Raw genomic sequence first — 27,726 nt, 5'->3', positions numbered from 1 at the left:
ACATATAACAGACCCAGTAACAGCTGCTCCAGAGGAAGCTTCCAAGGCATCAAAACCACATTGTAAAGTATGTTTGCCCACCTGTTCAGCTGCATGCAACAGATCTTGCATTTCCTTGAATTCAGACTGTTGAGGGTGCGTGCCCATCTTCTGTTTTATTTGAGACATTAGGAATTGCTGGTATTTAAGCATGTGAAATTGACAATTTAGTGCTCTCATAGCTAGAGTAGTTGAGGTGTAAACCTTCTTCCCCCACCTATCTAGTGCTATGGAGTCCCTTTCTGAAGGTACAGGATTTTTAGCCATAGAAGCCTTAGCCCCTTTGGGACCCTGGGTGATTGTCTCTGGATCAGCAGCAGGGCTTTTGTAAAGGAATTTGTGTGAGTCAGGCACTCTACAGTATCTATCTGGTTTGGCTGGAGCAGGAGGCAGAGAATCTGGATTTAGACTAGATTCTAAGACATCCACTATGTCCAAAACTGGGGGGATAGCAAGTGGTCTGTGCTGGGGGAGTAAAAGAAACTCTCGGAGCCTTTTCTTTGAGTCAGAGTAGTCCTGACCTTCCCAGTGGAAATGTTCCCTCATGGTGTGTAAGGTTTCCCCAAAGGAATAGCCTTCAGGGGGAGAAGCGAAGGGAATGGAATCTTCAGCATCAGAATCTTCATAAGGGGGGAAAGGAGTAATCCTGTTCCTCAGAGGAGCCTGAGGAAATAAGACACTTGATCAGAGGAGGCATAATCCTCCTCTTGTCTAGGCCTTTTGTCTTGGGGGGGGGGGGGGTTGGGAACCCCTGATCAAAGAAATCAAATCTTCAGCCATTTTAAGCATCTGTTTCTTAGGCATAGGGCCTTGAACTGGAGACTGAAGTGTAGGCTTTTTTGGTTTGAGAGGAGTCTTAAGCTTAGCATAAGATTTTATGGTGAGGGTAGTCGGTCTGAAGACACCTTCAGAAACCGAAGGTGTTTCTGCAGCACCGGCTTCCCCTACTGCAATGCCGATAGGGCCTAAGGAAAATGTCTGCGTCGGTCTAGAAATCTCTGCTGCGGGATCCGATGCGGTCTGGGGATCCAATTCAGCAGTAGCCAGGGGCTGCGTAGGCGCCTCATTGAAAACCAGAGAACCGGCGACCGGGCCAGCAGAGGCCTCGGAGTCTGGCTTGGATCTAGGCTGCCTGTCCTTATCCTTGTGTTTTTTATGCATGCCGGTAGTCAGTTGCTCCGACGGCATAGTGCAATTAAATTTTCTACCGAAGTAGTGTCATGCGAAATCAAAGCGACACTTTATAGTTCGCTTTTTGAACCTAGCACAAAACCGACAACCAGTGACGTTGTGGTCTGGGCCTAGGCAAGGTATACAAAAAGAATGAAAGTCCTTATGAGGTATTTGCTTCCCACAAGAAATGCAATTGTTAACTTTTTCTGACATCGGACTGAGGCAAGAAAAGGTTCCCCAATGGGGTACTTAGTTTTGAAGACTTCGGACTGAAACTCGATTCGAAAATCTCAGGTGTCGGTCGACCGGCACTTGCGAACTGCTTCTGCTTCGGGCACCGCGCGGCAAGAAAGACTGAAGAAAATGGCATCGGATGCCTCTGATATACCCCTGGCGCTCTGACGTCAGGGAAGAAGCGACTGCAACAGACGCCGGACCAAGACTTTGGAATTCGGGCCGACTGCAGGACCGCTTGACGGCAGGATAACCCCAAGTGTGATGACTGCAGCAGGGTAACACGATGAACATCCTTGACCTATCTGTTCTGCAGGAACGTGCTCTATTGCCCTCATAGAGAGCAGGGGAAGGACTTGCTTTTTCGCCTCTGCCCACTGGCTTGGAGTAAGATCCTGGAACCCTTTTGGGGCTGGGAGAGTGTGGAAAGAAAATCTGTATCCCTGGGACACTATGTTGAGGACTCAGCGGTCATTGGTAATGGTGGTCAAGGTGCTTGCGTGGAAGGAGAGTTTTCTTCCCAGATGCAAGTGCAGGTGGGCAGAGGGAGGGGGTGGAAGTGAAGAGTCACTGTGAGTTCTTACCATGAGGGAGTGGCTTTGCACTCCCTGGTTTGAAGTGGAGGAACTCCATTGCTTTGATCTCTGCATTCCCTGTGGCTGCTGTCTGGGGGGTCTGCTTCCCCGGGGTGTGGGCTGAACTGACCTGGAGGGGGCAGGAAAGAACCAGTGCTTAGAGGGGCAATGCCTACTGAACCTGCGTAGCTATACCTGTAGGAAATCCTTAACTGTCTGCATAGATTTAGCTTTTTCTTCCATCTTTTTTAAGCCCTCCTCTGCCTTGGTGCCAAATAAATTGTCTTTGTGCAAGGGTACATCCAATAATTTAGATTTGACATCGTCTGGCAAGGGCTGTTCCTTAAGCCAAGTATGCCTTCTAAGGACAGGACCGGTGACTGCTGCCCTGCAAGAAGCTTCTAGGGCGTCAAAACCACAGTGTAAGGTGTGCTTAGTTACTTGACTTGCAGAGTGCATTAACTCTTATAACACTATTTTCTGCACAAGCAGGAAGGATGACATTTTTTGCTTGAGGAGTTCCATGGTATGTTGCTGAAATTTTAGCATACGGAACTGACAATGTAGTGCTCTGATAGCAAGAGTAGCTGAAGTGTATACTTTTTTACCCCATCTGTCTAGTGCTTGGGAATCCCTATCTGAGGGGGTGGGATTCTTAGCAGAAGTTGCTTTAATTCCTTTAGGTCGTTGAGAAATAACCTCAGGGTCAGCAGTAGGATTTTTCAAAAGACATTTGTTTGAGTCAGAGACTCTGTAGTACCTGTCAGGTTTTCTGGGAGTAGGAGGGAGGGTGTCAGGTGTAAAACTAGATTCCAAGAAAACATCATCCACAACATCCAGGACAGGAGGAATGGCCAGGGGTCTGTGCTGTGGAAGATAATACAGTTGTGTACACTTACCATAAATGTAGATGTTCATGTGTCTTCACTGTTGCAGTCATCACTGTAGGGTTCTTCCTGCCGGCAGGCAGACCTCGGTCGGCCAGAATCCCAAAGTCTGGGTCCGGCGTCGGCTGTTCAGTCATGCTCCCTGACGTCAGAGCGCCAGGAGTACAAAGCTACCAGCCGACGCCATATTCTCCAGTTTTTCTTGCCCCAGATGTCAGGTGCCTAAAAATGAAGGCCAACAGTGAAAACCAAAAAATAACATACCACAAACCCCATAGCCTGTAGCAAATACACCTCAGAAGAAAGGTGAAGTAGGTAAGCACACTAGTGAAAGTATAAGAGGGGACAGGAGGGAGGGTAACCCAGACTGCAACAGTGAAGACACTCGAACATCTACATTTATGGTAAGTGTACACAACTGTACTATGTTCATCATGTTTCACTGTTGCAGTCATCACTGTAGGGTTGAATCCCAAAGCTGAGATAAGGGGTGGTGGTTATAGAGAAGAAGGAGCGGCTAGAAGGCCCTGCAAGACTGCAGAAGCAAAGCCAGCTCTAGACTTAGAGTAAAGAGGAAGATTATAGTGCTTAGAGAAGGTATGCACTGAACTCCAAGTTGCAGCCTCCAAAATATCTTTGGTAGGTACTCCACTGAGAAAGGCAGCTGAAGTAGCAGCAGCTCTGGTAGAGTGAGTCCTAATTTTTCCTGGGATTTGCTTTCCATGATGAGAGTAACAGAATCTGATTCCATGCACAATCCGTTTAGAAATGGTCTGTTTTGAAATGGCTTTTCCTTGGGAGTTTGTTGCATAAGAAACAAACAGTTTCTCTGTTTTCCTGATATCCTTGGTTCTGTCCAGGTAAAAATGAAGTTGTCTGTGTACATCCAAGGAATGCAAGATCCTTTCCCCCTTATTTTGTGGATTAGTGAAAAAAGTTGGCAGGTGAATAGTTTGATTTAAAGCCACTTTGGAAACCACTTTAGGCATGACAGTAGAATTAGTTCTTAAAGACACCCTATCTTGGTGAAAAATAAGGTAAGGTTACACAATCATGAGTGCTTGTAACTCCGAGACTCTCCTGGCTGAAGTCAAAGCCAGTAGTATAGCTGTCTTCCATGATAAATACTTAATATCAGTTGTGGCAGCAGGCTCAAAAGGAGGCAGAGTGAGTTTTTCCAGAACATAGCTGAGGTCCCAGGCAGGTATGGGTGGTGTCCTACGGGGCCTTACATTCTTTGCTCCTCATAGATACTGTTTCAGAAGTGGATGTGAAAAGAGTGGAGGGTCTGTATTGTAATGTGGAGAGATAGCCGAGGCATGAATTTTTATGGAGGAGAAGGGTAAACCCTTATGTAGCATGTCTGTTAGGTAAAGCAAAATCAGAGGGATATTAGGAATGAGAGGATCCGAACCCTGAGCATGCATCCAGGTGCAAAATCTATTCCATTTGCCTGCATAAGATTTTCTAGTGCTAGGCCGTCTGGCTTCTAAGATAACATCCATGAACTTTTTGGGAAGGGGCGGATTAATCATAGATCCTGAATTTGCCAGGCTGAGAGTTTTGACATGACAGTGCAGAACCTGGCCCTGGTGTTGGGACAATAGATTGGGAATCTGAGGCAAAATCCAAGGTGGTTCCTGAGACAGATTCTTCAGTGTTGAGTACCAGAATTGACAAGGCCAATTTGGGGCCAGTTGAATCATCTTGGGCTTGTCCTGTTTGATCTTTAATAACACCCGTGGTAGAAGAGGTAATGGTGGAAAGGCATACCCCTTGAGGTTTTTCCAATTGAATGATAGTGCATCCACTTTCCATGCTAGCCTGTGAAAAGTCCTTGTGCAAAAAATCTGTAACTGGTGGTTGAGGGGGGACGCAAATAGATCTATGTCCGGGCAGTCCCAGGCTTCTGTAATCGTCTTGAATAAGTGGGTGTCTAGCATCCACTCGTGTGGGTCTGACAGGTTCCTGTTCAGGCTGTCTGCCAAAGTATTTTTTTTCCCTGGCAGGAACTGAGCTTATAGATCCACTTTGTAAGCTAGTGCTGTGTTCCATAGAGTCATGGCTAGTCCGAAAAGGGGGTAGGAATGTGAGGCCCTCTGCTTGTTTATGTACCACATAATTGTGGTGTTGTCTGTTCATATCAGTAGTTGTCCTGGTTGTAGAAGATCCCTGAAATGCCAAGAGGGCATTCTGAACAGCTAACACCTCTTTTAAATTGATATGTAGGTGCTTCTGATCCTTTGTCCAAAAACCTTGCAGACCCTTTCCCTGCAAGTGGGCTCCCCATGCGTAATCCGAGGTGTCTGTGGTTAACACTTGGCTGGCTGGAGGTAGACTGAAAGCTTTGCCTTTTTTCTGAAGACATGCCATGGACCACCAATGAATTCCTTTTGTAGGCAAGGCAAGACAGCAATCTGTGTGTCAAGACTGTGGCAATGCTGGGACCATACACTTTTCAGGTACCATTGTATTTTTCTCATATGGAGTCTTGCATTTGGTATGAGAAAGATGCAGGAGGCCATGTAACCCAAAGCCTGCAGGAATTTCCTTGCAGTTAACTGAGTTATAGAAGCCAAGGTTTTGAAAGTGGAAGCCAGCTGTAGTTGTTTTTCGGATGTCAGGAATGCCATCTGGGTTGTTGTGTTTAAAAGAGCACCCAGAAAAGTTATCTGTTGTGTGGGGGTCAAATTTGACTTTTTTATGTTTACAGAGAATCCCAGGTACTTGAGAAGATTTTGAACAAATAGCAGTTGCTGAAGTAAAACATCCTTGCTGTCTGCTTGAATAAGGCAGTCGTCCAGATAAGGGTAAATTTGAATACCCTTGATTCTGCAATAAGCTACTACTGGTGCCAGGCACTTGGTGAAGACCCTGGGCGCAGTAGACAAGCCAAAGGGCAGCGCAGAGAATTGGTAATGTTTCGAGCCAGCCTTGAACCGGAGGTATTTTCTGCACTCCTGTCTGATAGGGATGTGAAGGTAAGCCCCCTTTAAATCCAATGTCACCATCCATGCATTTTTGCTCAACATTGGCAGGAGCTGCTGCAGAGTAAGCATTTTGAACGTTGGTATCTCCAGGAAAGTATTTAAGACTGACAGATCCAGGATGGGTCTCCATGAGTTTTGCTTTCTGGGAACTAGAAAGAGCCTTGAGTAAAAGCCCTGGCCCGTCTCTGATTGTGGAACCAGTTCTATGGCCCTCATAGCCATGAGGGATCCCACCTGGTTTAATGCCTCGGACCATTGGTGTTTTGGTAGGTCTGGCCATCCGTTTGGTCTTGGCAAGGTATGAAAGTGGAATTTGTAACCTCTTGAAACTACATCCAGAACCCACTTGTCTTGGGTTATGCAAGTCCAATTTTGTTGAAAAAGAGAGAGTTTTCCTCCTAGAGGGGCATCCAGGAGAGAAAGTCCTGGAGCCATGCAGGGGGAGTCATTGAGTCTGTTTTCTAAATGAATGAGGTCTGTCCTCTCCACCCCTGGGGGTGGAAGCACTCCATTGTCTAGGTCTGTAAGAGGCCTCCCTCTGGTGCGCCTATATCTACCCCTCTGAGACCTGTCTGAGCTGGGAAAAGACCAATTTTTTGTTGGCCAATTTCTGCTAAATTTAGGGGGCTGAACTTGTAAGAAATCCTTAACCGTTTGCATGGATTTTGTCTTATCCTCCATTTTCTTTATCACCTCTTCAGCCTTAGGCCCAAACAAAACATTATGCTGAACAGGAGCATCCAGTAACTTTGCTTTCACTTGATCAGGTAAGTTTTGTTCCTTTAACCAAGCATGTCTTCTAATGACTGTGCCAGAGGCAGTCGCCCTGCAAGAAGCCTCCAAGGCATCAAAACCACAGTGTAAACCATGTTTCCCCACTTGTTCAGTAGCATGCATCAAATCATGTAATTCCTTATCTGCACATGCAGAAATGGAGCCTAACTTTTGTTTCATAACAGACAGTAGAAACTGCTGATATTTTAGCATATGAAATTGGCAATTTAAAGCCCTAATCGATAAAGTAGCAGAAGTATACACTTTTTTGCCCCATCTCTCCAAAGCTCTGGAATCCTTATCTGTCGGAACAGGATTTTTAGCAGAGGCAGCCTTAACCCCCTTAGGACCCTGAGAAATGGTTTCTGGATCAGCAGTAGGATTTTTGTAAAGGAACTGGTGGGAATCAGGGACCCTGTAATATCTGTCAGGCTTAGCAGGAGCTGGAGAAAAAGAGTCAGGAGTTAAATTAGCCTCAGAAAAAGCATCATCCACAATATCCAAAATAGGAGGAATAGCCAGGGGTCTATGTTGGGGAAGAAGAAGGAAATCCCTGAGCCTTCTCTTACATTCCGAGTACTCCTGTCCCTCCCAGTGAAAATGTTCCCTCATGTCATGTAAAGTTTCCCCAAAAGAAAAATCCTCAGGGGGAGAAGCTGATGGAATAGATTCCTCATCATCAGAATCCTCATAAGGAGGGAAAGAATATTCCTGTTCAGAGGAAGACACTGAAGAAATAGATGCCTGATCAGAAGAATCATAGTCCAACTCTTGCCTTGGCCTTTTGTCTGGAGGGGGATGTGAACCCCTAATCATGGTTAGCAAGTCCTCCGCCATTTTAAGTAACTGTTTCTGTGATTTGGGTCCCGGATCAGAAGAGGCCTGGGCTGGTGTCTTAGATTTAGAAGGAGTCTTTGTCCTGGGTTTTGCCTTTATCAGAAGCTGTGCAGGCCTGAAAACCCCCTCAGAAGCCGGTACCTGCACAGCGGCTCTGGACCCATCCGAGGGAGCATTGTCCGAAGGTCCTGCAGCTGGAGTGCTCAAAGGCCTAGTTGGCTCCTCGTGGGAGTCCGTTTCGGCTATCGGTTCTGAAATGGCCGATGACAGGGGCTGCGAAAGCGCCTCACTGACGACGGTCGAACCTGAAGCTGGCTCTGGTTGTGTAACGTCGTCTGATTTGGACCTCGGAGGCCTGTCCTTATCCTTGCATCATTTGTGAACTCCGGTAGTCGGAAGCATGTCCGACGACATTTTATAATTAAATCGCCTACCAAAGTAGTGAAAAGCAAAATCGTACCTCCGCTTAATCGTACGTTGGTTAAATCTAGCACAAAACCGACAACTAGCTACGTCGTGGTCAGGGCCTAAACAAGGAATACAGTAAGAATGGAAATCCTTATGAGGTATTTGCTTCCCACAAGAAATGCAATTAACTTTTTCTGACATCGGACTGGAGCAAGAAAAAAGTTTCCCCAACGGGGTACTTAGCTTTGAGAAGAAGAAGTAAGTCTTCAGACTGAAGCACGAAAAAATATCAGGAGTCAGCTAACCGGCACTTGCGAACTGCTTTCACTGCACGGCAAGAAAGACTGGGTAACATGGCGTTGGCTGGCAGCTTTGTACTCCTGGCGCTCTGACGTCAGGGAGCATGACTGAACAGCCAAAGCCAGACCCAGACTTTGGGATTCTGGCTGACTGAGGACTGCCTGCCGGCAGGAAGAACCCTACAGTGATGACTGCAACAGTGAAACACGATGAACATCTAAGAATTCTGAGTCTCTTTTGAGACTGAGGGTAGTCCTGACATTCCCATTGGAAATGCTCCCTTAAAGTATAAAGGGTTTCCCCAAAGGAAAAATCCTCGGGTGGAAAGGCTGAAGGAATAGATTCCTCTGCATCAGAATCCTCATAAGCAAAGAGGGATTACATGTCTTCATATTCAGATGCATCCGAGTCATCAGACTCCTGTTCAGACATAACTACTGGGGACAGATCTCTTTTTCTTTTGGAAGGGGTAGCTTGGCTTCCCCTGATCAGCATTATATGGTCTTCTTCCATTTTAAGCATTTGAGGCTGAGGCAAGGAAGCAGGTGTGAGAGACTGGGTCATCGATTTCGTGGGCGTGGTTCGTATTCCGGGCCTTAGAAACTTGGTAGTTTTCAAAAGAATGGTAGACGCAAAAGAAGTTGTCAGTTTGTGTCGAGAATCGGTAGCGTGAAGTACTTCCTCGGAAGCTGGTACCTGCTCAGTGGCTCTGGACCCATCCAGGGTAGAGACAACCACTGGTTCCTTAGTCGAAGAAGAGTTTTGCGGCATACCAGACTCCGAAAGGGTCTTGGTAACATAACGCGAATCCACAGAAGTGGGCATCAGGGGCTGCGAAAGCGCTTCACTGAGGACTGGAGAACTGACGACTAGCTTAACGGAAGCATCGTTGGTAGGTTTGGACCTGTGCGGTCTGTCTTTATCCTTATGTTTGTTTGGAAGATCTGCTGTCAGATGGCTTACCGAAGCCGTATCGGAATTCGAGGACTGACAGCAAAAATATCTAGCTACAATAACGGGCCGATAACATATAGTTCTAGCGTTGAACACAGCACAGAAGCGACAGCGAAGGAAGTCGTGGTCTGGGCCTAAGCAAGTGATGCAGTAAGAATTAAAGTCTCGGTGTGGTATTTGCTTTCCAAAGGCAAGATAATTGTTAACTTTTTCTGACATCGGTTAGAGCAAGAAAAAAGCATCCCCAATGGGTTACTTAGCTTTAAAAGACTTCAGCTTCAATTCAGATGATGAAACTCAGGTAGCGGCCAACCGGCACTCGTGTGAACTGCTTCTGCTTCTGGCTCCTTGGCAAGAAAGACTGATGTAATGGCGTCGGCTGCTTTACTTTATACTACTGACGTCCTGATGTCAGTCCTAAAGCGACAGCAATAGACGTATAAATACTAAGCCTCTGGTATTCAGGCTGGAAGAGGGCTACCCTGGCAGGGATAACCCAAATGTGATGACTGCAACAGTGAAACATGAAGAATATCTGCATTCGGGCTGGTAGAACAGTCCAAGGAATTATGCTCTGCCATCTTCTTAAATACTCTTACACTTGTGAGTTGAGGTCATAGATAAGACATATGCTTCCAGAAAAAATGTAGTCTTTGTTATCCTGGCCAGACATCAGTGGTGGAAAACCCAACAATAACTTCAGTCAGGACACCTTTATAACAAATGAAAAACCTGTTGGCCTTAAAATAATCCCTCTTTCATATGTATAATAAACCCAGTTGGCAAATTGCTGTGTATCCTTTGTATGCACTCCCAAGCTGTCCTTATATAGCAGCTATGTGCGCCTTTGATGGCTGCATGAACCTGTATAAGGTCAGGCAGGTTACATGCATGTCACTGTCCACAGATCATAAGATCACACACAGTTGCACATGGAGTCCCATTTTCACAACTCTACATCTTCATTATGTAGTACTACTCCTGATAGGACCACACTATGTTCGTACTTAGTGTATTCCGGACTGATGAGATTATTTATCCATATCTTCACCAGACTATTCAGTGTATCATGGTCACTTTATGACTCTTCCTAAATACCCCCACAGTTAAATTTGCTGTCTTTAGAATTTCAAAATTTTGTCCGAGACAAAACTTACATAATTGTTTTTGTTTTGGAACATAGTTGTAAACTGTTTTAAAACAAACCTATGAGAAATTCTGAAAGAAGTATTTTTTAATATATTTTCTCTTGGACAAAGAAAAAAATGTACATCAAACATCAAATGCCAGACTAATATATGTCAACAGATTTGTTAATTATAGCATTAGTAGCAGACTACAATAAGCTTTTTGCTTAGGAGCTTTGAGGCTAAAGGAGACTGATTGGTCATCTAGTGCTTCGGAAAGTTGAGACCCAAAGTAGCAGGTCATACCTCTGCTTGACAGGTACCCATTTTCATTTCCAATGCACACTATTTACTGCTCTGAATAATAGAATACACCCATTTTTATTTTTAAAACTATTGTACAGTTGTCACATTCTTACACCATATTAACATTTTTACTTCTTTTGTGTTCACTCTAAAATCTTCCTTGGATCAATGCTAGAAGTGCTGTCCAGAAAAATCACTCCAGACCTACTTACCAAATTACTAAAATGAAAAAACAAACTAAACACCACTGACAATGCAACAAAGACCCTTTGTGTTTATCATCACAAACTACAATTTTTTTTGCATAGGTATTTCTACATTTATAAAAATATACACACACACTACAGGGAAAAGCAGGCTTACCTTAAATTTTCTCATGGATTGATACAGTCTTCCAAGGTTTCCATAGTGCTTTGCTGTTTGTACATTAAACTCACCAAAGGCTTTCTTTGCTAACTGCAAAGAGGAAAGATGCAAATCGTGGGCTTCTTGAAGCAGTTTCTGTTCAGTTTCTTTGTTGTGACAGTCAATTGCTATCTCCTCCAAGATAAGTGCTGAATATCAGACAAACAATATCAGTTACACAGAACAAATAAAACAGCACAAATGTGAAAAGTTATGCAAGTCACAGAATACACAGTTGTGTAGGTAAACTTACCATAACAGTAGATGTTTGAATGATCACTGCTGCAGTAGCCTCAGCTATATGGGTTGTATCCTGAATAGGATGTGACAGCTGGCCAGTTTCCAAAGCTAAAGAGTACTTTCTGTGAGCCCCAACTGTCAAGTCAGCTTGAACTGACTAAAAGACAGGTTTGAGTGCCAAGCTCTTCAGAGCTTTCATGCCAATAGAGAGGCTGAGTCCTGAAAGGACAATGCTATGAACAACAAAAAATAAATGTCCACAAGCTAGCATAAACAGCACACCAAAAAATAAAGGGGATAAAGGTTGAGACAGGCTACTGCTAAAGTGATCATTCAAACATCTACTGTTATAGTAAGTTTACTTACACAGCTGTACTATGTTCATCATACTGATCACTGTTGCAGTAGCCTTAGCTATATAAGTAGATTTACCTTAGCCTACTACATTTGTGAGCTGGAAGAAGGGTACTTAAGCTCCTAGCAAAGCCTGATCTGGACTTTGAGAATGAGTCAAGGTTGTAATGCCTTGTTAACAAATGGAGAGAGGACCAAGCTGCTATTTCTAGAACACTTCTACAATCCAACCTTTTCCAAAAAGCCACAGATGAAGCCAAGGCCCTGGCAGAGTGGGCCTTAACTCTGTTCGCAATAAATTTGTTGTGGTGAGTATAACAAAAGGTGCCTAGACAACCATTGTCTATTTTGACACAGGTTGTCCCTTCTTACCTTCACAAGAAATGAACAATTGATCTGAGGATTTGAAATATTTAGTTCTGTCAAGACAGTATCTGAGTTGTCTGTGAACATCCAAGGTATGGAGTACCCTTTCTCCCTTAATTTTAGGTTGAGAAAAAAAAACTGGGAGATGGCTACTTTGGCTTCAAGTAAACTTGGATGCCACTTCATGCATAAAGGAAAGTACAGTTGTGTACACTTACCATAAATGTAGACGTTTGAGTGTATTCACTGTTGCAGTCATTACATTTGGGTAATCTGCTGGCAGGTTGCCCTCAGTCGGCCTGAATAACAAAGTCTTGGGTCCTGCGTCGGTTGCTGTCTCCTCTTCCATGACGTCAGGTCATCAGGGGGTATAAAACATGCAGCCAACGCCATTTTAATCAGTTTTTCTTGCCCCAGATGGCAGGTGCCCCCCCCAAATGGGGAGTGTATGTATATATATATATATATATATATATATATATATATATATATATATATATATATATATGGGTCTACCTGAGATGATCGACAAGCCATTTGATCGACTTTCATTTGGTCGACAGGCAGATTTGCCCCCCTCCCCAATGTTGTGCAACCCTGGAGTTGATATATATATATATATAGTTAGGTGGGGTTTGGGGTGCACAGCCCCCCACATTGGGGGGTGTGGGGGGCAAAGCCTCCCACATAAAACTGCTTGTCGACCAAATGAACTGTCGACCAAATGAAAGTCGATCATATGGCCTGTCGACCATGTGATAGGGATCCATATATATATCTATATATATATATATATATATATATAAAACTGTAAATATATCAATGCACTTTAGAAAACATAAAATTTACCTTCAACTAAAAGCAAATGCACCACAAAGGCTTTTGAGTATAGTGAACGAAGAAAAGGTATAGAAAGGGGGATGGGCGGGTGGGTAATCCGGACTGCAACAGTGAATACACTCGAACATCTACATTTATGGTAAGTGTACACAACTGTACTATGTTCTTCGTGTTTCACTGTTGCAGTCATTACATTTGGGTAGAATCCCAAAGCTATGGATGGGAGGATGGAACTAAACAGCATTAAGAGCAGCTATAAGGCCCTGCAGGACTGCAGTGGCAAAGCCTGCCTGGGATTTAGAGAAGAGAGGTAAATGATAATGTTTTGTGAACGTATGAACTGAGCTCCAAGTAGCAGCTTCTAGAATGTCTCTGATAGGTACCCCTCTGAGAAAAGCTGCTGAAGTAGAGGCAGCTCTGGTAGAATGGGATCAGATTCCCTTGGGCACAGGTTTACCATGGTGCAAGCAGCAGAAACGAATGCAATGGCTTATCAATTTAGAAATAGTCTGCTTTGATATCGCCTTCCCCTCTGATCCTGCAGCAAATGCTACCAGTAGTTGCTCAGACTTTCTTAGAGATTTTGTCCTGTTTAAGTAGAATCTTAGTTGTCTGTGTACATCCAATGAATGCAGAATCTGCTCCCCCTTGTTCTACGGATTTGGGGAAAAAGTTGGCAGGTGAATGGTCTGGTTAAGAGCCACACTGGATACCACCTTAGGCATAAAAGAAGGATTGGTCCTGCGGGCCACCCTGTCCGGGTAAAAAATAATCAAAGGCTCCACTGCCATGAGAGCCTGTAGTTCTGAAACCCTTCTAGCTGAAGTGATTGCCAAAAGAAAAGCTGCCTTCCAAAAATGACATTTTATATTCGCAGCAGCTGCTGGTTCAAAAGGAGGCAGGGTGAGTTTTTCCAGCACAAAATTGAGGTCCCATGCAGGACTTGGCACTCTCCTGGGAGGCCTTAAATTTTTGGCCCCTCTGAGATACTGTTTTAGTAGTGGATGAGAAAAGAGGGGAGGCTCTGTGTTGTAATAAGCCGAGATGGCACAGGCATGGATTTTTATTGAAGAAAAAGATAGGCCCTTGTCAAGCATCTCAGTTAAGTATTGTAAAATCTGAGGAATACTGGGCTTTGCTGTGTCTATTCCTTGTGCTTGGTTCCAAGCAAAGAATCTCTTCCATTTATCAGCATAAGATTTTCTAGTACTAAGCCTTCTGGCTTCCAAAATGACATCCATCACAGGTTTACTGAGAGGTGTGACTTGAATACTTAGTTGACTAGCCATGCAAGATTCAGAGTTTGGAAATGAGTGTGCAGAATTTGATAGTTCTGCTGAGACAATAGGCGAGGTGTTTGAGGCAAGTACCATGGAAGAAGGTGTGACATATTCCTTACAAGCGGGCACCAGTGTTGGTGAGGCCAGTCCGGAGCAATTAGAATCATTTTTGTTTTTTCCTGTCTGACTTTTAGTAAGACCTTGGAGAGTAAAGGCAGAGGGGGAAAGGCATAGACTGATAGGTTTTTCCAGCTGAAGGATAGAGCATCCACTTTCCATGCTTTTTTGTGATGAGTTCTTGTGCAGAATTTGTCCAACTGACAGTTTTGGGGGAAGGCAAATAGATCTATGTCTGGGCTTCCCCATTTCTGTGTTAACATGCTGAAGATTTGTGGATCCAGTTTCCATTCGTGTGGGTCCATAAGATTTATGCTTAGGTCACCTGCCAGAGTATTTTGCTTTCCTGGCAGGAACTGAGCTTGAAGATGCATTTGGCAAGTCAATGCTGTGTTCCACAAGGCCATGGCTAGTCTGCAAAGGGGGTAGGAATGGGTACCCCCCTGCTTGTTTATGTACCACATAACTGTGGTATTGTCCGTCTTTATCAATAGTTGTCCTGGATGAAGTAAGTCCTTGAAGGCTGTCAGAACATTCTGAACAGCTAGCATTTCTTTCTAGTTTATATGAAGATGCATTTGGTTTGGGCTCCATTTGCCCTGAATGCATCTCCCTGCCAGGTGGGCCCCCCAAGCATAGTCTGATGCGTCTGTAGTTAGGGTTTGGGTGGCAGGGGGTAGAGTGAATGACAGTCCCTTGTTTTGGTGACATGTCTCTGCCCATCAAAGAAACTCCTGTTGTAGGCAGGGAATGAGAGGAATCATTGTTTCCAGGCTGTGACAATATTGACTCCATAAGCTTTTTAGGTACCACTGAAGTTTCCTCATATGCAGTCTCACATATCGAATCAGTAGAATACAGGATGCCATGAACCCCAAAGCCTGCAGAATTTGTCTTGCACAAAACTGGGTTTTTGCTGCCATTTGTTTGAAGTATATTGTCAATTGCATTTGTTTGTCTGGCATGAGGTAAGCCCATCTGGGCAGTTGTATTCAAGCTTGCACCCAGGAATGTAATTATTTGAGAGGGTACCAGTTGTGATTTCTTTTTGTTTATGGTGTACCCTAGGCATGTTAGAAGCCTTTTTACAAATGCCAGACGTTGAAGAAGAGTGTCCTTGTCCTCTGCCTGAATGAGACAATCGTCCAGATAAGGATAAATTTGAATGTTTCTTTGTCTGCAGAATGCAATTACTGGTGCCAGGCACTTTGTAAAGACCCTGGGCGCACTAGATAAGCCAAAGGGCAGTGCAGAGAATTGGTAATGCAAAAAGCCTGCTTTGAAGCGGAGGTATCTCTTCTGCAAGATGCCCTTATTGGGATATGCAGGTATGCTCCTTTTAAGTCTAGAGTTACCAACCAGGCCATTCTTGCCTAGCATAGGCAGTAGCTGGTGTAAAGTCAGCATTTTGAATTTTGGAATATCCAGGAACGTGTTCAGAATCGGTAAGTCCAGTATTGGACGCCATGATTTGTCTTTTCTGGGTACCAGGAAAAGTCTTGAATAAAAATCTTGCCCTTTTTCCTTTTCTGGTACCGGTTGAATAGCCCCCATATCCATGAGGGACATGACTTGTTTCTGTGCCTCTGCCCACTGTTTTTGTGGTAGATCTGGCCATCCGTTTGGAATTGGCAAAGTATGGAAATGAAATTTGTACCCCTGGGATACTATGTTTAATACCCACTTGTCCTGGGTAATTAACCACCAATTTTGAGCATGAAGTGCTAATTTGCCCCCCAAGGGGGCTGCCAAAAGGTAAGTGCTTGGAGATGGTAGAGGAAAGTCATTGAGACCGCTTACTGTAGGGTTGTACTTTGTTACCTCCAGATTTGGTGGTGGAGGCACCCTACTGCTTTGACCTGTAAGATCCCTGTGATTGATATCTGGAGCCTTTTGAGTGCCTGGGTTTGCCTGAATGGCTCTGTTGGACACAGGAAAGGACCAATAGTAGGCCAGTGCCTACTGAACCTGGGTGGCTGCACTTGCAAGAAATATTTTACAGTTTGCGTAGATTTAGCTTTGTCTTCCATTTTCTTTAAAACCTCTTCTGCCTTATTACCAAACAGACTATCATGCTGTAAAGGGGCATCCAACAATTTAGCTTTAACATGATCAGGCAGATTTTGCTCCTTGAGCTAGGCATGCCTTCTTATGACAGATCCAGTTACGGTGGCCCTGCAAGAGGCCTCCAAGGAATCAAAACCACATTGCAAATTATGCTTTCCAACCTGTTCTGCTGAATGCAATAAATCCTGTAACTCTATTTTTCACACAATCAGAAATCAACATAATTTTCTGTTTCAGTAAGCCCATAACATGCTGTTGATATTTAAGCAGATGTATAAATCTTCTTACCCAATCTATCCAGCGCCCTGGAATCTCTATCAGAAGGGGTAGGATTTTTGGCTGTAGAAGCCTCAACACCCTTGGGACCCTGAGAAATAATCTCAGGATCAGCAGCAGGATTTTTGAAAAGAAATTTGTAATATCTGTCTGGCTTACTAGGAGCCGGAGGCAGGGAATCAGGAGCCATGCTTGATTCCGCAAACACATCATCAACAATGTCTAATACAGGAGGTATTGCCAAAGGCCTATGCTGAGGAAGATGAAGGAAATCCCTAAGCCTCTTTTTTGATTCAGAGAAGTCCCGACTCTCCCAGTGAAAATGTTCCCTTAAAGTAAGCAAAGTCTCTCCAAAAGAGTAATCCTCAGGAGGAGATGCAGATGGGATGGATTCCTCTGCATCAGAATCCTCATAAGGTGGAACAGAAAATCAGAAGAGGAATCAGAAGAAATGGAAACCTGATCTGAAGATTCATAATCAGTGCCTTGCCTAGGCCTCTTAGCGGGAGGGGGGGGGGGGGTTGTGAACCCCTGATCAAGGTAATTAAATCCTCAGCCATTTTAATCGTTTGTTTTTTAGGTATAGGGGCCTGAGCACGTGGCTCATGCATCAGTTTTTTAGACACAGAAGTTGTTTTTGACCTTGTTTTTGCTGATGTCGTCGGTTAAATATACAAATGTTGAGGCCTGAAAACATCCTCAGAAGCCGGTGCCTGTTCAGCGGCTCCGGACCCATCCAAGGGAGAGACATCCGTGGGTTCAATACTTTGCGAATCTCGTGGCATACCAGACTCCGAATGAGTCTCGGTAGAGGCCTGCGACTCAAAAGTAGCAGATATCAGGGTCTGCGAAAGCGCCTCACTGAGTAGCGGCAAACCGGCGACTGGCTTAGGAGAAGCTTCATCGGTTTTGGACATCGACGGTCTGTCTCTGTCTTTTTCCTTGCATTTTTTGTGAACTCCGGTAGTCGGATTGCTAACCGACGACATTTCAGGGTAGTTAAATGTTGAACCAAAATATTTAGAAGCAAAAATATACAGACGCTTAATAGTGTGTTGGTTAAATTTAGCACAAAACCGACAGCAAGGCACGTTGTGATCAGGGCCGAGGCAAGGAATACAGTACAAATGAAAATCCTTATGAAGTATTTGCTTCCCACAAGTAATGTAATTATTAACTTTTACTGACATCGGTAAGGAGCAAGAAAAAGTTACCCCAATGGGGTACTTAGCTTTAGTTTGAAGACTTCGGTTCTGAAACTCAAAAACGAAAATTTCAGGTGTTGGCCGACCAGCACTTGCGAACTGCTTCTGCTTCGGGCACTGCGCGGCAAGAAAAACTGATTAAAATGGTGTCAGCTGCATGTTTTATACCCCTGACGACCTGACGTCATGGAAGAGAAGACAACAACCGACGCAGGACCCAAGACTGTTATTCAGGCCGACTGAGGGCAACCTGCCAGCAGATTACCCAAATGTAATGACTGCAACAGTGAAACACAAAGAACATCGATTAGTTCTCAAAGAAACACTGTCTCTGTGGAAAATTATACAGGATTGACTCACCATAAGGCCTTGTAATTCAGATCTTGCAGAAGACAGAGCAATCAGTAAAACTGCTCTACGTGTTAAGAACCTAAAGTAAATCAAGTTAGTTGGTTCAAGCAGAACAAGTGTCAGCTTCTCTGACACAAAATTAAGATTCCAAAGAGGGGTTACCATTTTTTGGAGGCCTCTTATGCAACATCAATTAGTACTAAGCTAACTGTCTTTGTGGGCCATTTTAAGCCTACCCAATTACCCCATGTGAGAATCAAACCCTGCAACTTGTGTCTGTTAGGTAAACATCTTAACCATTACAACTACCTTCACCATTACACCACCCTCCCAATCCCCTTCAATAACATTTTGACATGAGAATGCACTGGAAGAGGAGGATCCATGGGCAGACATGCTGAAGCAGCAGAGAAATGAACCTTGACAGAAGCAAGGCCACATGAAAGTAACAGACTCAAATACTATCAAGCCAGTGAACACTAAGTTCTGAATGGGTGTTGGTATCAACTAGAAAACTTTCTCCATTTGCTAATATACGATTTTCTAGCAGCAGGCTTTCTTGTTTCCATTAGTACTTGCTGCAAGGAGTCCTGGAGCAGAATCTTGCCAGCTAATTTTTCAGTGAGGAGGCAAACAAGACTGCTTGAGGAAGTCCCCACAGATGGATCAAATACTGGAAGACCCTCTGATCTGGTTTTCATTTGTAAGGACTTGCCCTTGTCCTGCTCACTTTATCTGCCACATAAGTTTGCTCTAACAGAATGTAGGATACCTGTAAAGAGCGACTGTGCTGTAAGGCTATATCCCAAGCTAATATGACTAGTCTGCAAAGGAGGTGCAACCTAGTTCCCCCTTGTGTGTTGATTTACCACGACTGTTGCTTTGTTTGCAACAACTTGAAGAGGTCCCAAGACCAAAGATGATTCAGAGAGTTGAGTGTCTTCATCAGGGTAACTCTTTTTATATTTATGTGCTTACGTATGTCCCTGGATTCCCACACACCATGCACTTTATCTCTCCTGAAAATAGTCCCCTAGCAAAGTCTAAGGCGTCTGTGGTAACTGACACTTTGGAAAAGGGAAAGAGAAGAAAAGACCCAGATTTAGGGATATTTGCTATTTCCACCAAATGACTTCTCTTCCGACAAACTCCAGCACTGGGATTTGAAAACAGAAAGGATGTTGCTGCTGGGAACTAAGTGACTTCAGATACCATTGTATTTTTCTAATGTGGAGAATCACAGATGCCATGGGACTCAAAATCCTGAGGTACCCCCTTGTAAGACTGAAGTCTGAGTGGAAAGTGTTAGAAAAGGTTCAAGCTATAAATCTAGTTTTTTCCTGTGGTAAAAAAGCTCTTTGTACTGAGGTGCCTAGTTGACACCCAGGAACATAATAATCCTGTGTGAAGAAGTCAAAAAAAACTTTTGAATGTTATCTTGGAATCCCCAGGTTGTGTAAGAGAAGTCTCATTCAAGGGAAAGATAGCTGATACTTTGAAAAAGATTGCAAAAATAAGCAAGTCATCTAAATATGGAAAACGTGGAAACCCTGTAGCCTACAATAAGCTATGACTGGATCTAGACACTTTGTGAACATTTTTGGTGGAGGGGATAGTCCAAAGCTTAAGGCAGAGACCTTGATAATGTCATCCAGACACACCAAACTGAAACTCCTACAATCTCTGGATAAATAGGAATGTGATAACCATCTTTTAAATCTACTGTTACAGGAAACTTGAATGAGGAAGTAGAAGAAACAGGTTGTAATGTGACAGCATTTTTGAACTGAGGCACTATCACAAACAGGTTCAGGAAAGAAAGATCCAGAACTGTTCTCCAATCATTTTCTTTCTTTGGCACAAAAAAAAACATCCTTGAATAAAAACCTTTCCACACCTGGGAAGGAGGAACTGGTTCTTTCACTCACTAGAACACCATGTGATGAATAGCAGATGGAAACAAGATTTTGGTCTGGTGGATGAGGAATTACCCCTGGAAAGGAGGAACTTCCTCCCACTGCTATCTGTAACCTTGACTGAATGATCTTTAGAACCCACTTATCTGAATCTACCACTTTCCAAAGGGAAGAAAAGTGGAGATTCAGACTTTCTGGAAGGGATAGGGGGTTGACAGGGTAGGAATGGGTGGCAAGGTCACTTGAACAGTCATTCTAACTTGTTCACCTGTCCTTGGGTTTTGGGGGTTCCCTAAATTCTTTCTGAAACCACTTGACATTTGTTCCTAAATGCATGTTAATCTTCATTTTTGAGATAGTTTATTTTTTGCCAGAAATGGAGGAGGGGTTAGAGAATCCCTTGAAAAATTTAGAAAAGGAGGATTGAAAAAGCTCACAAATTCTCTTATCAACCTACCCCTTTTGTGACACTTTTTGATCACCTCTGCAACAGAGGAACAAGAAACTGAATTTCTACCCAAAGGAGAATTTAAAATTTCATTTTTCACATCACCTGGGAGGTTCCGAGAACAAAGCCAGACAAATATCCTCAAAACAGTACCAGGGGCAACAGCCCTGGAAGAAGGATGAAAAGAGTCATAAACACACTGTAAATAATGAGTAGCGACTTGTACAACTTCTTCTTCTTTCGGCTTTTTCTCGGTTAGGGGTCGCCACAGCAGATCATCTGTCTGCTCATGATTGGCAGTGGAGTTTTACAGTGTTGAGTTGCCAGCCTGGCGCCCAACCTTCCACAGAAGGCACACACATGCACACACACACACACACCTAGGGCCAATTTGGACTGTCCAATCCACCTACTGCATGTCTTTTGGATGTGGGAGAACACCGGAGTACCCGGAGAAAACCCATGCGACCACAGGGAGGACATGCAGACTCCGCACAGAAGGCACCCCAGCCGAGAATCGAACCGGAGAACCTCTTGCTGTAAGGTGGCAACGCTAACCGTTGCACCACCGTGGCTGCCCAGTGACTTGTACAACTGAAGATACTAAATTATTTAGAACAGATTTTTCCTCACAAGAAGAAACTACAGATAACACATTACCCATGCTTTCACAACTAGTCAGAATAAACGTTTAACATATGAGCCTGACAATTCAAAATTCTGAAAATCAAAGTTGCAGAAGCATACATTTTTTTTCCATACTTATAAATAATCTTCCCATCCTTGTCAGAAAGTCTAGGACTGGAATTAACGAAATGTTTAGCAGCAGTAGGATTAACCCAAGCTATAGCTGCTGGGTGAGGTTTGGGAAGAGTATACAAAACCTTAAAAGACCATGAATTTTACACATTCTACTTGCCTTTTTAGGGGCAATTGGCTGACTATCAGGAAAATTCAGGACAGTGACACAAACAACCTCCAAAGCTGACATAACTGGAGGAATGGGTGAAAGTTCTGGAAACTACTTCTGTAATAACTCATAGTATTTTCTGAGGGACTGAGAAACCTTCATTTTTTCCCACACAAAACACTAGCACATTCTGGAAATACTCTCAGAGAAAGAAGAACCCATACATGGACAATCAGAAACTGAGCTCTCCTCTGAATCTAAGCGAGAGGAGCAAACTGTATCTGTCCTTCACCTTCCAGTCCAGATTCAGAATCTTGATTCTCTTCAGGAACAGTTATCATTCTTTATTTTACCAGAAACTATCTTACAAGGAGTATCAACAGCCTGAATAAAAACCTGAGCGAGACTCAGTAAACTACTCTTGTACAAAGAAATTTGAGTAGTAGAAGTAGATACATGTTTAGTTTTCTGTTTCTTTCTGACAGAAAATAAATTGGGCCAGCATTGTTTTTAACGGCAGCTACAGCTTCCTCAGGCATGGGCACAACATTCTGACAAAACAGGGAAGTGTTCTCTGTTCCCCCTCCCAGGAATGACAACAGTCTCTCTCTCTTTACCACAACGGGGACCCCAACAGCTGTAGAGGATGTGGCTAACCCCCGTCCATAGTGGCTGCCTAGGTGAGACACGAGAGAGATCTGGGGTGAAAGATGAAGTAGTCTGCGGAAAGTACAGTTGTGTACACTTACCATAAATGTAGATGTTCGAGTGTATTCACTGTTACAGTCATTACATTTGGGTTATCCTGCTGGCAGGTTGCCCTCAGTCGGCCTGAATTCCAAAGTCTTTGGTCTACGTCGGTTGCTGTCACCTCTTCCTTGACGTCAGGTCGTCAGGGGTATAAAAGATGCAGCCGACGCCATTTAATTCAGTTTTTCTTGCCCCAGATGTCAGGTGCCCCCAAAAAGGTAGGCTAAAATTATGTAAATAAAACATACATGCACCAAAAATAAGCTTTACCTTCATCTATAAGCAAATACACCACCTAAGTTATATAGATTATAGAAATAAAGATAAGTTCCAGCAAAAATAAGGGGGATGGCGGGTGGGTAACCTGGACTGCAACAGTGAATACACTCGAACATCTACATTTATGGTAAGTGTACACAGCTGTACTATGTTCTTCGTGTTTCACTGCTGCAGTCATTACATTTGGGTTGAGTCCCAAAGCTATGGTTGGGGGGGCTGGAGCTAAACAGCATTAGGAGCAGCTATGAGGCCCTGCAGAACTGCAGTGGCAAAGCTTGCCCTGGATTTAGAGTAAAGAGGCAGACTGTAATGTTTTGTAAAGTTATGCACTGAACTCCAAGTAGCAGCCTCTAAAATGTCTTTGGTTGGAACTCCCCTGAGAAAGGCTGCAGAAGTGGCTGCAGCTCTGGCTGAATGCGGCCCAATGCCCTTAGGCACTGGTTTGCCATGCTGTGAGTAGCAGAAACGAATGCAGTGACCTATCCACTTTACAATAGTCTGCTTGGAGATAGACTTTCCTTGTGATGCTGTGGCATATGCCACTAGTAATTGTTTTGTCTTTCTGAAAACTTTAGGTTTATCCAAGTAGAATCTAAGTTGTCTGTGTACGTCCAAAGAATGCAGAATTTTCTCCCCCTTGTTCTGTGGATTTGGATAAAAGGTTGGCAAATGAATAGTTTGGTTAAAGGCTACACTGGATACCACCTTAGGCATAAATGTAGGGCTTGTTCTCAGAGAGACCCTGTCTGGATAAAAAATGATTAAGGGTTCCACGGCCATGACAGCCTGTAGCTCTGAAACTCGTCTTGAAGAAGTTATTGCTAGGAGCAGAGCTGTTTTCCAAGATAAGAATTTTATATCTGCAGTAGCAGATGGCTCAAAAGGAGGTAAGGTGAGTTTTTCCAAGACATAATTGAGGTCCTATGCAGGTACTGGCGTTCTCCTTGGAGGCCTTAAGTTTTTAGCTCCTCTGAGGTACTGCCTTAATAAAGGATGAGAAAAGAGTGGTGGCTCTGTATTGTAATGAGCCAAAATGGCAGAGGCATGGATTTTAATTGATGATAAAGATAGGTCTTTGCCCAGCATCTCAGTTAAGTATTGCAAAATCTGAGCAATATTTGGGACATCTGTATCAGTTCCTTGAGCTTGGTTCCAAGCGCAAAATCTCTTCCATTTCCCAGCATAGGATTTTCTCGTACTAGGCCTTCTGGCTTCTAAAATGACATCCATTACAGCTTTACTGAGAGGTGTGGTTTGTATGGCTACATTATCTGCCATGCTGCCAGGTTTAGAGTCCTGAGTTGGCTGTGCAGAATATGATTGTTTTGCTGGGACAGTAGATGAGATATTTGAGGTAAGGTCCAGGCTGGGCATTGGGACAAGTTCCTTAAGATCGGATACCAGTACTGGCGTGGCCAGTCTGGGGCAATCAATCATTTTTGGTTTCTCCTGCCTGACCTTTAGGAGTACCTTGGGTAGGAGAGGCAGTGGAGGAAAGGCACATACTGATAGGTTTGTCCAGTTGAAAGATAAGGCGTACACTTTCCAAGCTTGTCTGTGATAAGTCCTTGTGCAGAATCTTTTTAGTTGATTGTTTTGAAGGGAGGCAAATAGATCCATGTCCAGGCGTCCCATTTTCTTTGTTATCATGCTGAAGACTTGTGGATCCAGGTGCCACTCGTGGGGATCCATGAGGTTTCTGCCTAGTTCGTCCGCCAGAGTATTTTCCTTTCCTGGCAGGAATTGTGCCTGCAGATGTACTTGGTAAGTTAATGCTGTGTCCCATAAAGCCATGGCTAGTCTGCACAGGGGATAAGAATGAGTGTCCCCCTGCTTGTTTATGTACCACATGACCGTGGTGTGGTTTGTCTTTATCAGCAGTTGTCCCGAATGAAGTAGGTCCTTGAAGGCTGTCAGGGCATTTTGAACAACTAGCATCTCTTTTTGATTGATATGTAGATGCTTTTGGTTTGTGGACCAGGTGCCCTGAATGCCTCCTCCTGCCATGTGTGCCCCCCAGGCATAATCTGATGCATCCGTCGTTAGGTTCTGCCTGGCTGGGGGTAGTGAGAATGGCTGTCCCTTGTTTTGGTGACAAGCCTTTGCCCACCATCAAAACTCCTGTTGTAGGCAGGGAATTAGAGTAATCATTGTTTCCAGACTGTGGCAATGTTGTGTCCAGGCACTTTTTAGGTACCGTTGGATTTTCCTCATATGCAGTCTTGCATATGGAATTAGTAAGATGCAGAATGCCTGGAAGCCCAAAGCCTGCAGAATTTTTCTTGCAGATAACTGGACCTTTGTTGCGATTTCCTTGAAATAGGTAGTCAGTTGCCTTTGTTTGTCTGGAGTGAGATAAGCCATCTGGGCAGTTGCATTTAAGCTTGTACCCAGGAATATTATCTCGAGAGGGTACTAGTTTTGATTTATTTTTGTTGACTGTGTACCCTAGGCATGTTAAAAGTTTTATCACAAACATCAGATGCTGTAGTAGAATGTCCTTGTTCTCTGCTTGTATAAGGCAATTATCCAAGTAAGGATATATTTGTATTCCTCTTTGTCTGCAGTAAGCAATTACTGGTGCCAGGCACTTTGTGAAGACTATGGGTGCAGTAGATACGCCAAAGGGCAGTGCAGAGAATTGGTAATGCTTTGAGCCAGCCTTGAATCTGAGGTATCTTCTGCATGTTTGTCTGATTGGGACACGCAGGTATGTCTCTTTTAGGTCTAAAGTCACGAGCCAAGCCTTGCTGCCCAGCATGGGCAGAAGCTGCTGTAAAGTCAGTACCTTGAATTTTAGTATATCCAGGAAAGTATTTAGAATAGATAGGTCCAGTATTGGTCTCCATACTTTGTCCTTTCTGGGTACCAAGAACAGTCCTGAGTAAAATCCTTGTCCCTGCTCTTGCTGTGGCACTTGCTGAATAGCCCTCATGTCCATGAGAGCTGCGACTTATTTTTGAGCCTCTGCCCATTGATTTTTTGGCAGGTCTGACCAACTGTTTACCCTTGGTAGGGTATGGAAATGAAACTTGTAGCCTTGTGACACTATGTCTAGAACCCATTTGTCCTGGGTTATAATGTCCAAATAGTACAACCTCTGCGAGTGAGGCAGCTGTCAGGGTCCTAAAGAGCAAAGTATTCAAACAAAAAGAAAATAGGACCAGCATACAAGGCGCCTTAAAAATAAATTTATTGATTGAGGTTCTTGAAAAACAGACCGGTTTCGGCAAATATTTAACAAAGCCCTCTTCGGTGTTTAAAAAACAACAAAAAAGAACCTGTATTTAAATACTCAAGTGAGTCCTGTGCTTAATTACATATGCTCATTCAGACCTGGCTTAAAGAGCCCACCATGTTTAATAATACATTTTTTCTCCATTGAGTTTAATAAATTATGCCAACCTGATTTGTTATGCCTGGATCTTCTAATTTTATCAATAATGGTAAAACTAAAAGTAGCCTTTGGATGTATCAAAGAATGTTTATATAAAGCATTGGTGTCTCTCGTGTCTGATATCACTAAAGTGTTCAGAGATTCGAAGCTTCAAGGGTCTGGAGGTTTGGCCAAAATAGAATGCAGGACATGTGCATTTGGCCAAATAAATGACCCAATCTGAGGAACAGTTAGCAAAAAATGTTACTTGAGGGGTGTTTTGACTGCTGAAACTGGTGGTTTTGAGTATGATGCTACAATAGATACAGTGTCCACAAGGGAAGCAACCAATTAATGGATCCCCTGATAATGTGGTCTGGATACTTTTGGTACCTTTCTTCTCAAGATGTTTAAAGTGATTAAAAAAGGCAGATAGATTTTTGCCTTTCCGAAAGGAAAACGAACATCTGTCTCCAAGAATGTCCTGAAGTCTAGGTTCACATGTTAATATGTTCCAATTATGTTGAGCAATTTGCATCAATATGTTGGTATTCCGACCATATGTGGTGACAAATCTAGGTGTTACTGAAGGTGATTTGTGTCTAGTTTTGTAATGAAGCAATTCAGTGCATTCCATCTGCTCAACTGTGTGTTTGGTATGTAATAGTTGACCCATTTTATACCCACGGTCATGGAATCAATGTACTAAATCATCTCTGAAGTGTCTATAAGTGTGCTGATCAGAACAAATGCGTTTAATGCGCATGAACTGTGATTTGGGAATGTTTTTGCAGATGTGAGGAGGATGAAAGCTGGTTGCATGGAGAAGTGAATTATTTTGTGGGAATTTACGATGAATTTCTGTAGTCAGCGTATGATCAGATGCACGGCAAACCAATACATCTAAGAAAATAATTTTATCTCTATCATAGCTGACAGAAAATTCAATCCCCCATTTATTTTCGTTCAAATAAGAAACAAATTCTGAAAGGTATTCTTTATTCACTCTCCATACTAACCAGCAGTCATCCAAATATCTGCGCCAAATGTCCATTTCAACCATGTAAATGTTATGAGAGTTGTCGTAAATAATGTGTTCTTCAAAGTATGCCATGAACAAATCAGCATATATGGGTGCAAAAGATGCACCCATAGCTGTCCCCTTGGTTAGTAAATAGCATTTGTCTTTGTAAAAAAACACATTTTTGGTTAAAACATGTTCTGTTAAACACAACAAAAGGGTGTTGAAACCTGGCTTGTATATTTCAGTTTTGTTGAGCCAGTATTCAAACGCCTCTAGGCCGGCCCAATGTGGTATATTGGTATATAATAAGAAGTTATGTTCTTACCATAACGTTCCATGTTAGTTGTCTTCTTCTTGCCTTCTTTCTTGCTGGATGGGTTCGGAGCCGATCCTCGGCTCAGACTCGGCCTATACTATAGCTCGAGAGCTACTTTTACCAGCTCGAGGCAGCCCTATAACCCACAATACCATGTGCTAACTCCCCAGATCTCATTTGGAAGCTAAGACATAGTATAAATATAATATCATAATATCGTAATCCTCATTTGCAAGTACGGGCTCCCTGCTAGAAACATTAAGGATACTGGGAAACCGTAACATGTTATATCTCCAGAAATGGAAGGACTCAGAGACCTGAAGTCTATCCAGGCTAGGGGGCAGGAGGGAGGGAAGCAAGAAAGAAGGCGAGAAGAAGACAACTAACATGGAACGTTATGGTAAGAACATACTTCTTAATGTTAAGTTGTCATTCTCGCCTTCATTCTTGCTGGATGGGACAGCGTCCCTAGCATCTTAGTCCTGGGTGGCTCAATGGAATAGACTCCTGAGTACGGTGGAACCAAAGTCAGCTCTATTTCTGGAGGCTATATCAAGTTTGTAATGGGCAATAAAGGTATGTTTGGAAGTCCATGTAGCTGC

General features: G+C 43.5%; 1 protein-coding gene across 2 annotated transcripts in view; it reads right to left on the bottom strand.

Annotated features, from left to right (window-relative positions):
• Positions 1 to 27,726, bottom strand: part of APPBP2 (amyloid beta precursor protein binding protein 2) — a 1,023,983-nt gene that overhangs the window by 120,197 nt on the left and 876,060 nt on the right. For both annotated transcript variants that reach the window (XM_044054555.1, XM_044054556.1), the window contains exon 11: positions 10,968 to 11,158. In XM_044054555.1, coding sequence (XP_043910490.1) covers positions 10,968 to 11,158 — 191 coding nt within the window. The remainder of the gene's footprint in view (positions 1 to 10,967; positions 11,159 to 27,726) is intronic.

The sequence above is a fragment of the Protopterus annectens genome, chromosome 13.part0 (assembly GCF_019279795.1).
Source record: "Protopterus annectens isolate FY-2018-M chromosome 13.part0, PAN1.0, whole genome shotgun sequence".
In the NCBI taxonomy this organism is placed as follows: Eukaryota; Metazoa; Chordata; order Ceratodontiformes; family Protopteridae; genus Protopterus; species Protopterus annectens.
The sequence above is the reverse complement of the archived record's forward strand: the minus strand, read 5'-3'. Positions and strand labels throughout refer to the sequence as shown.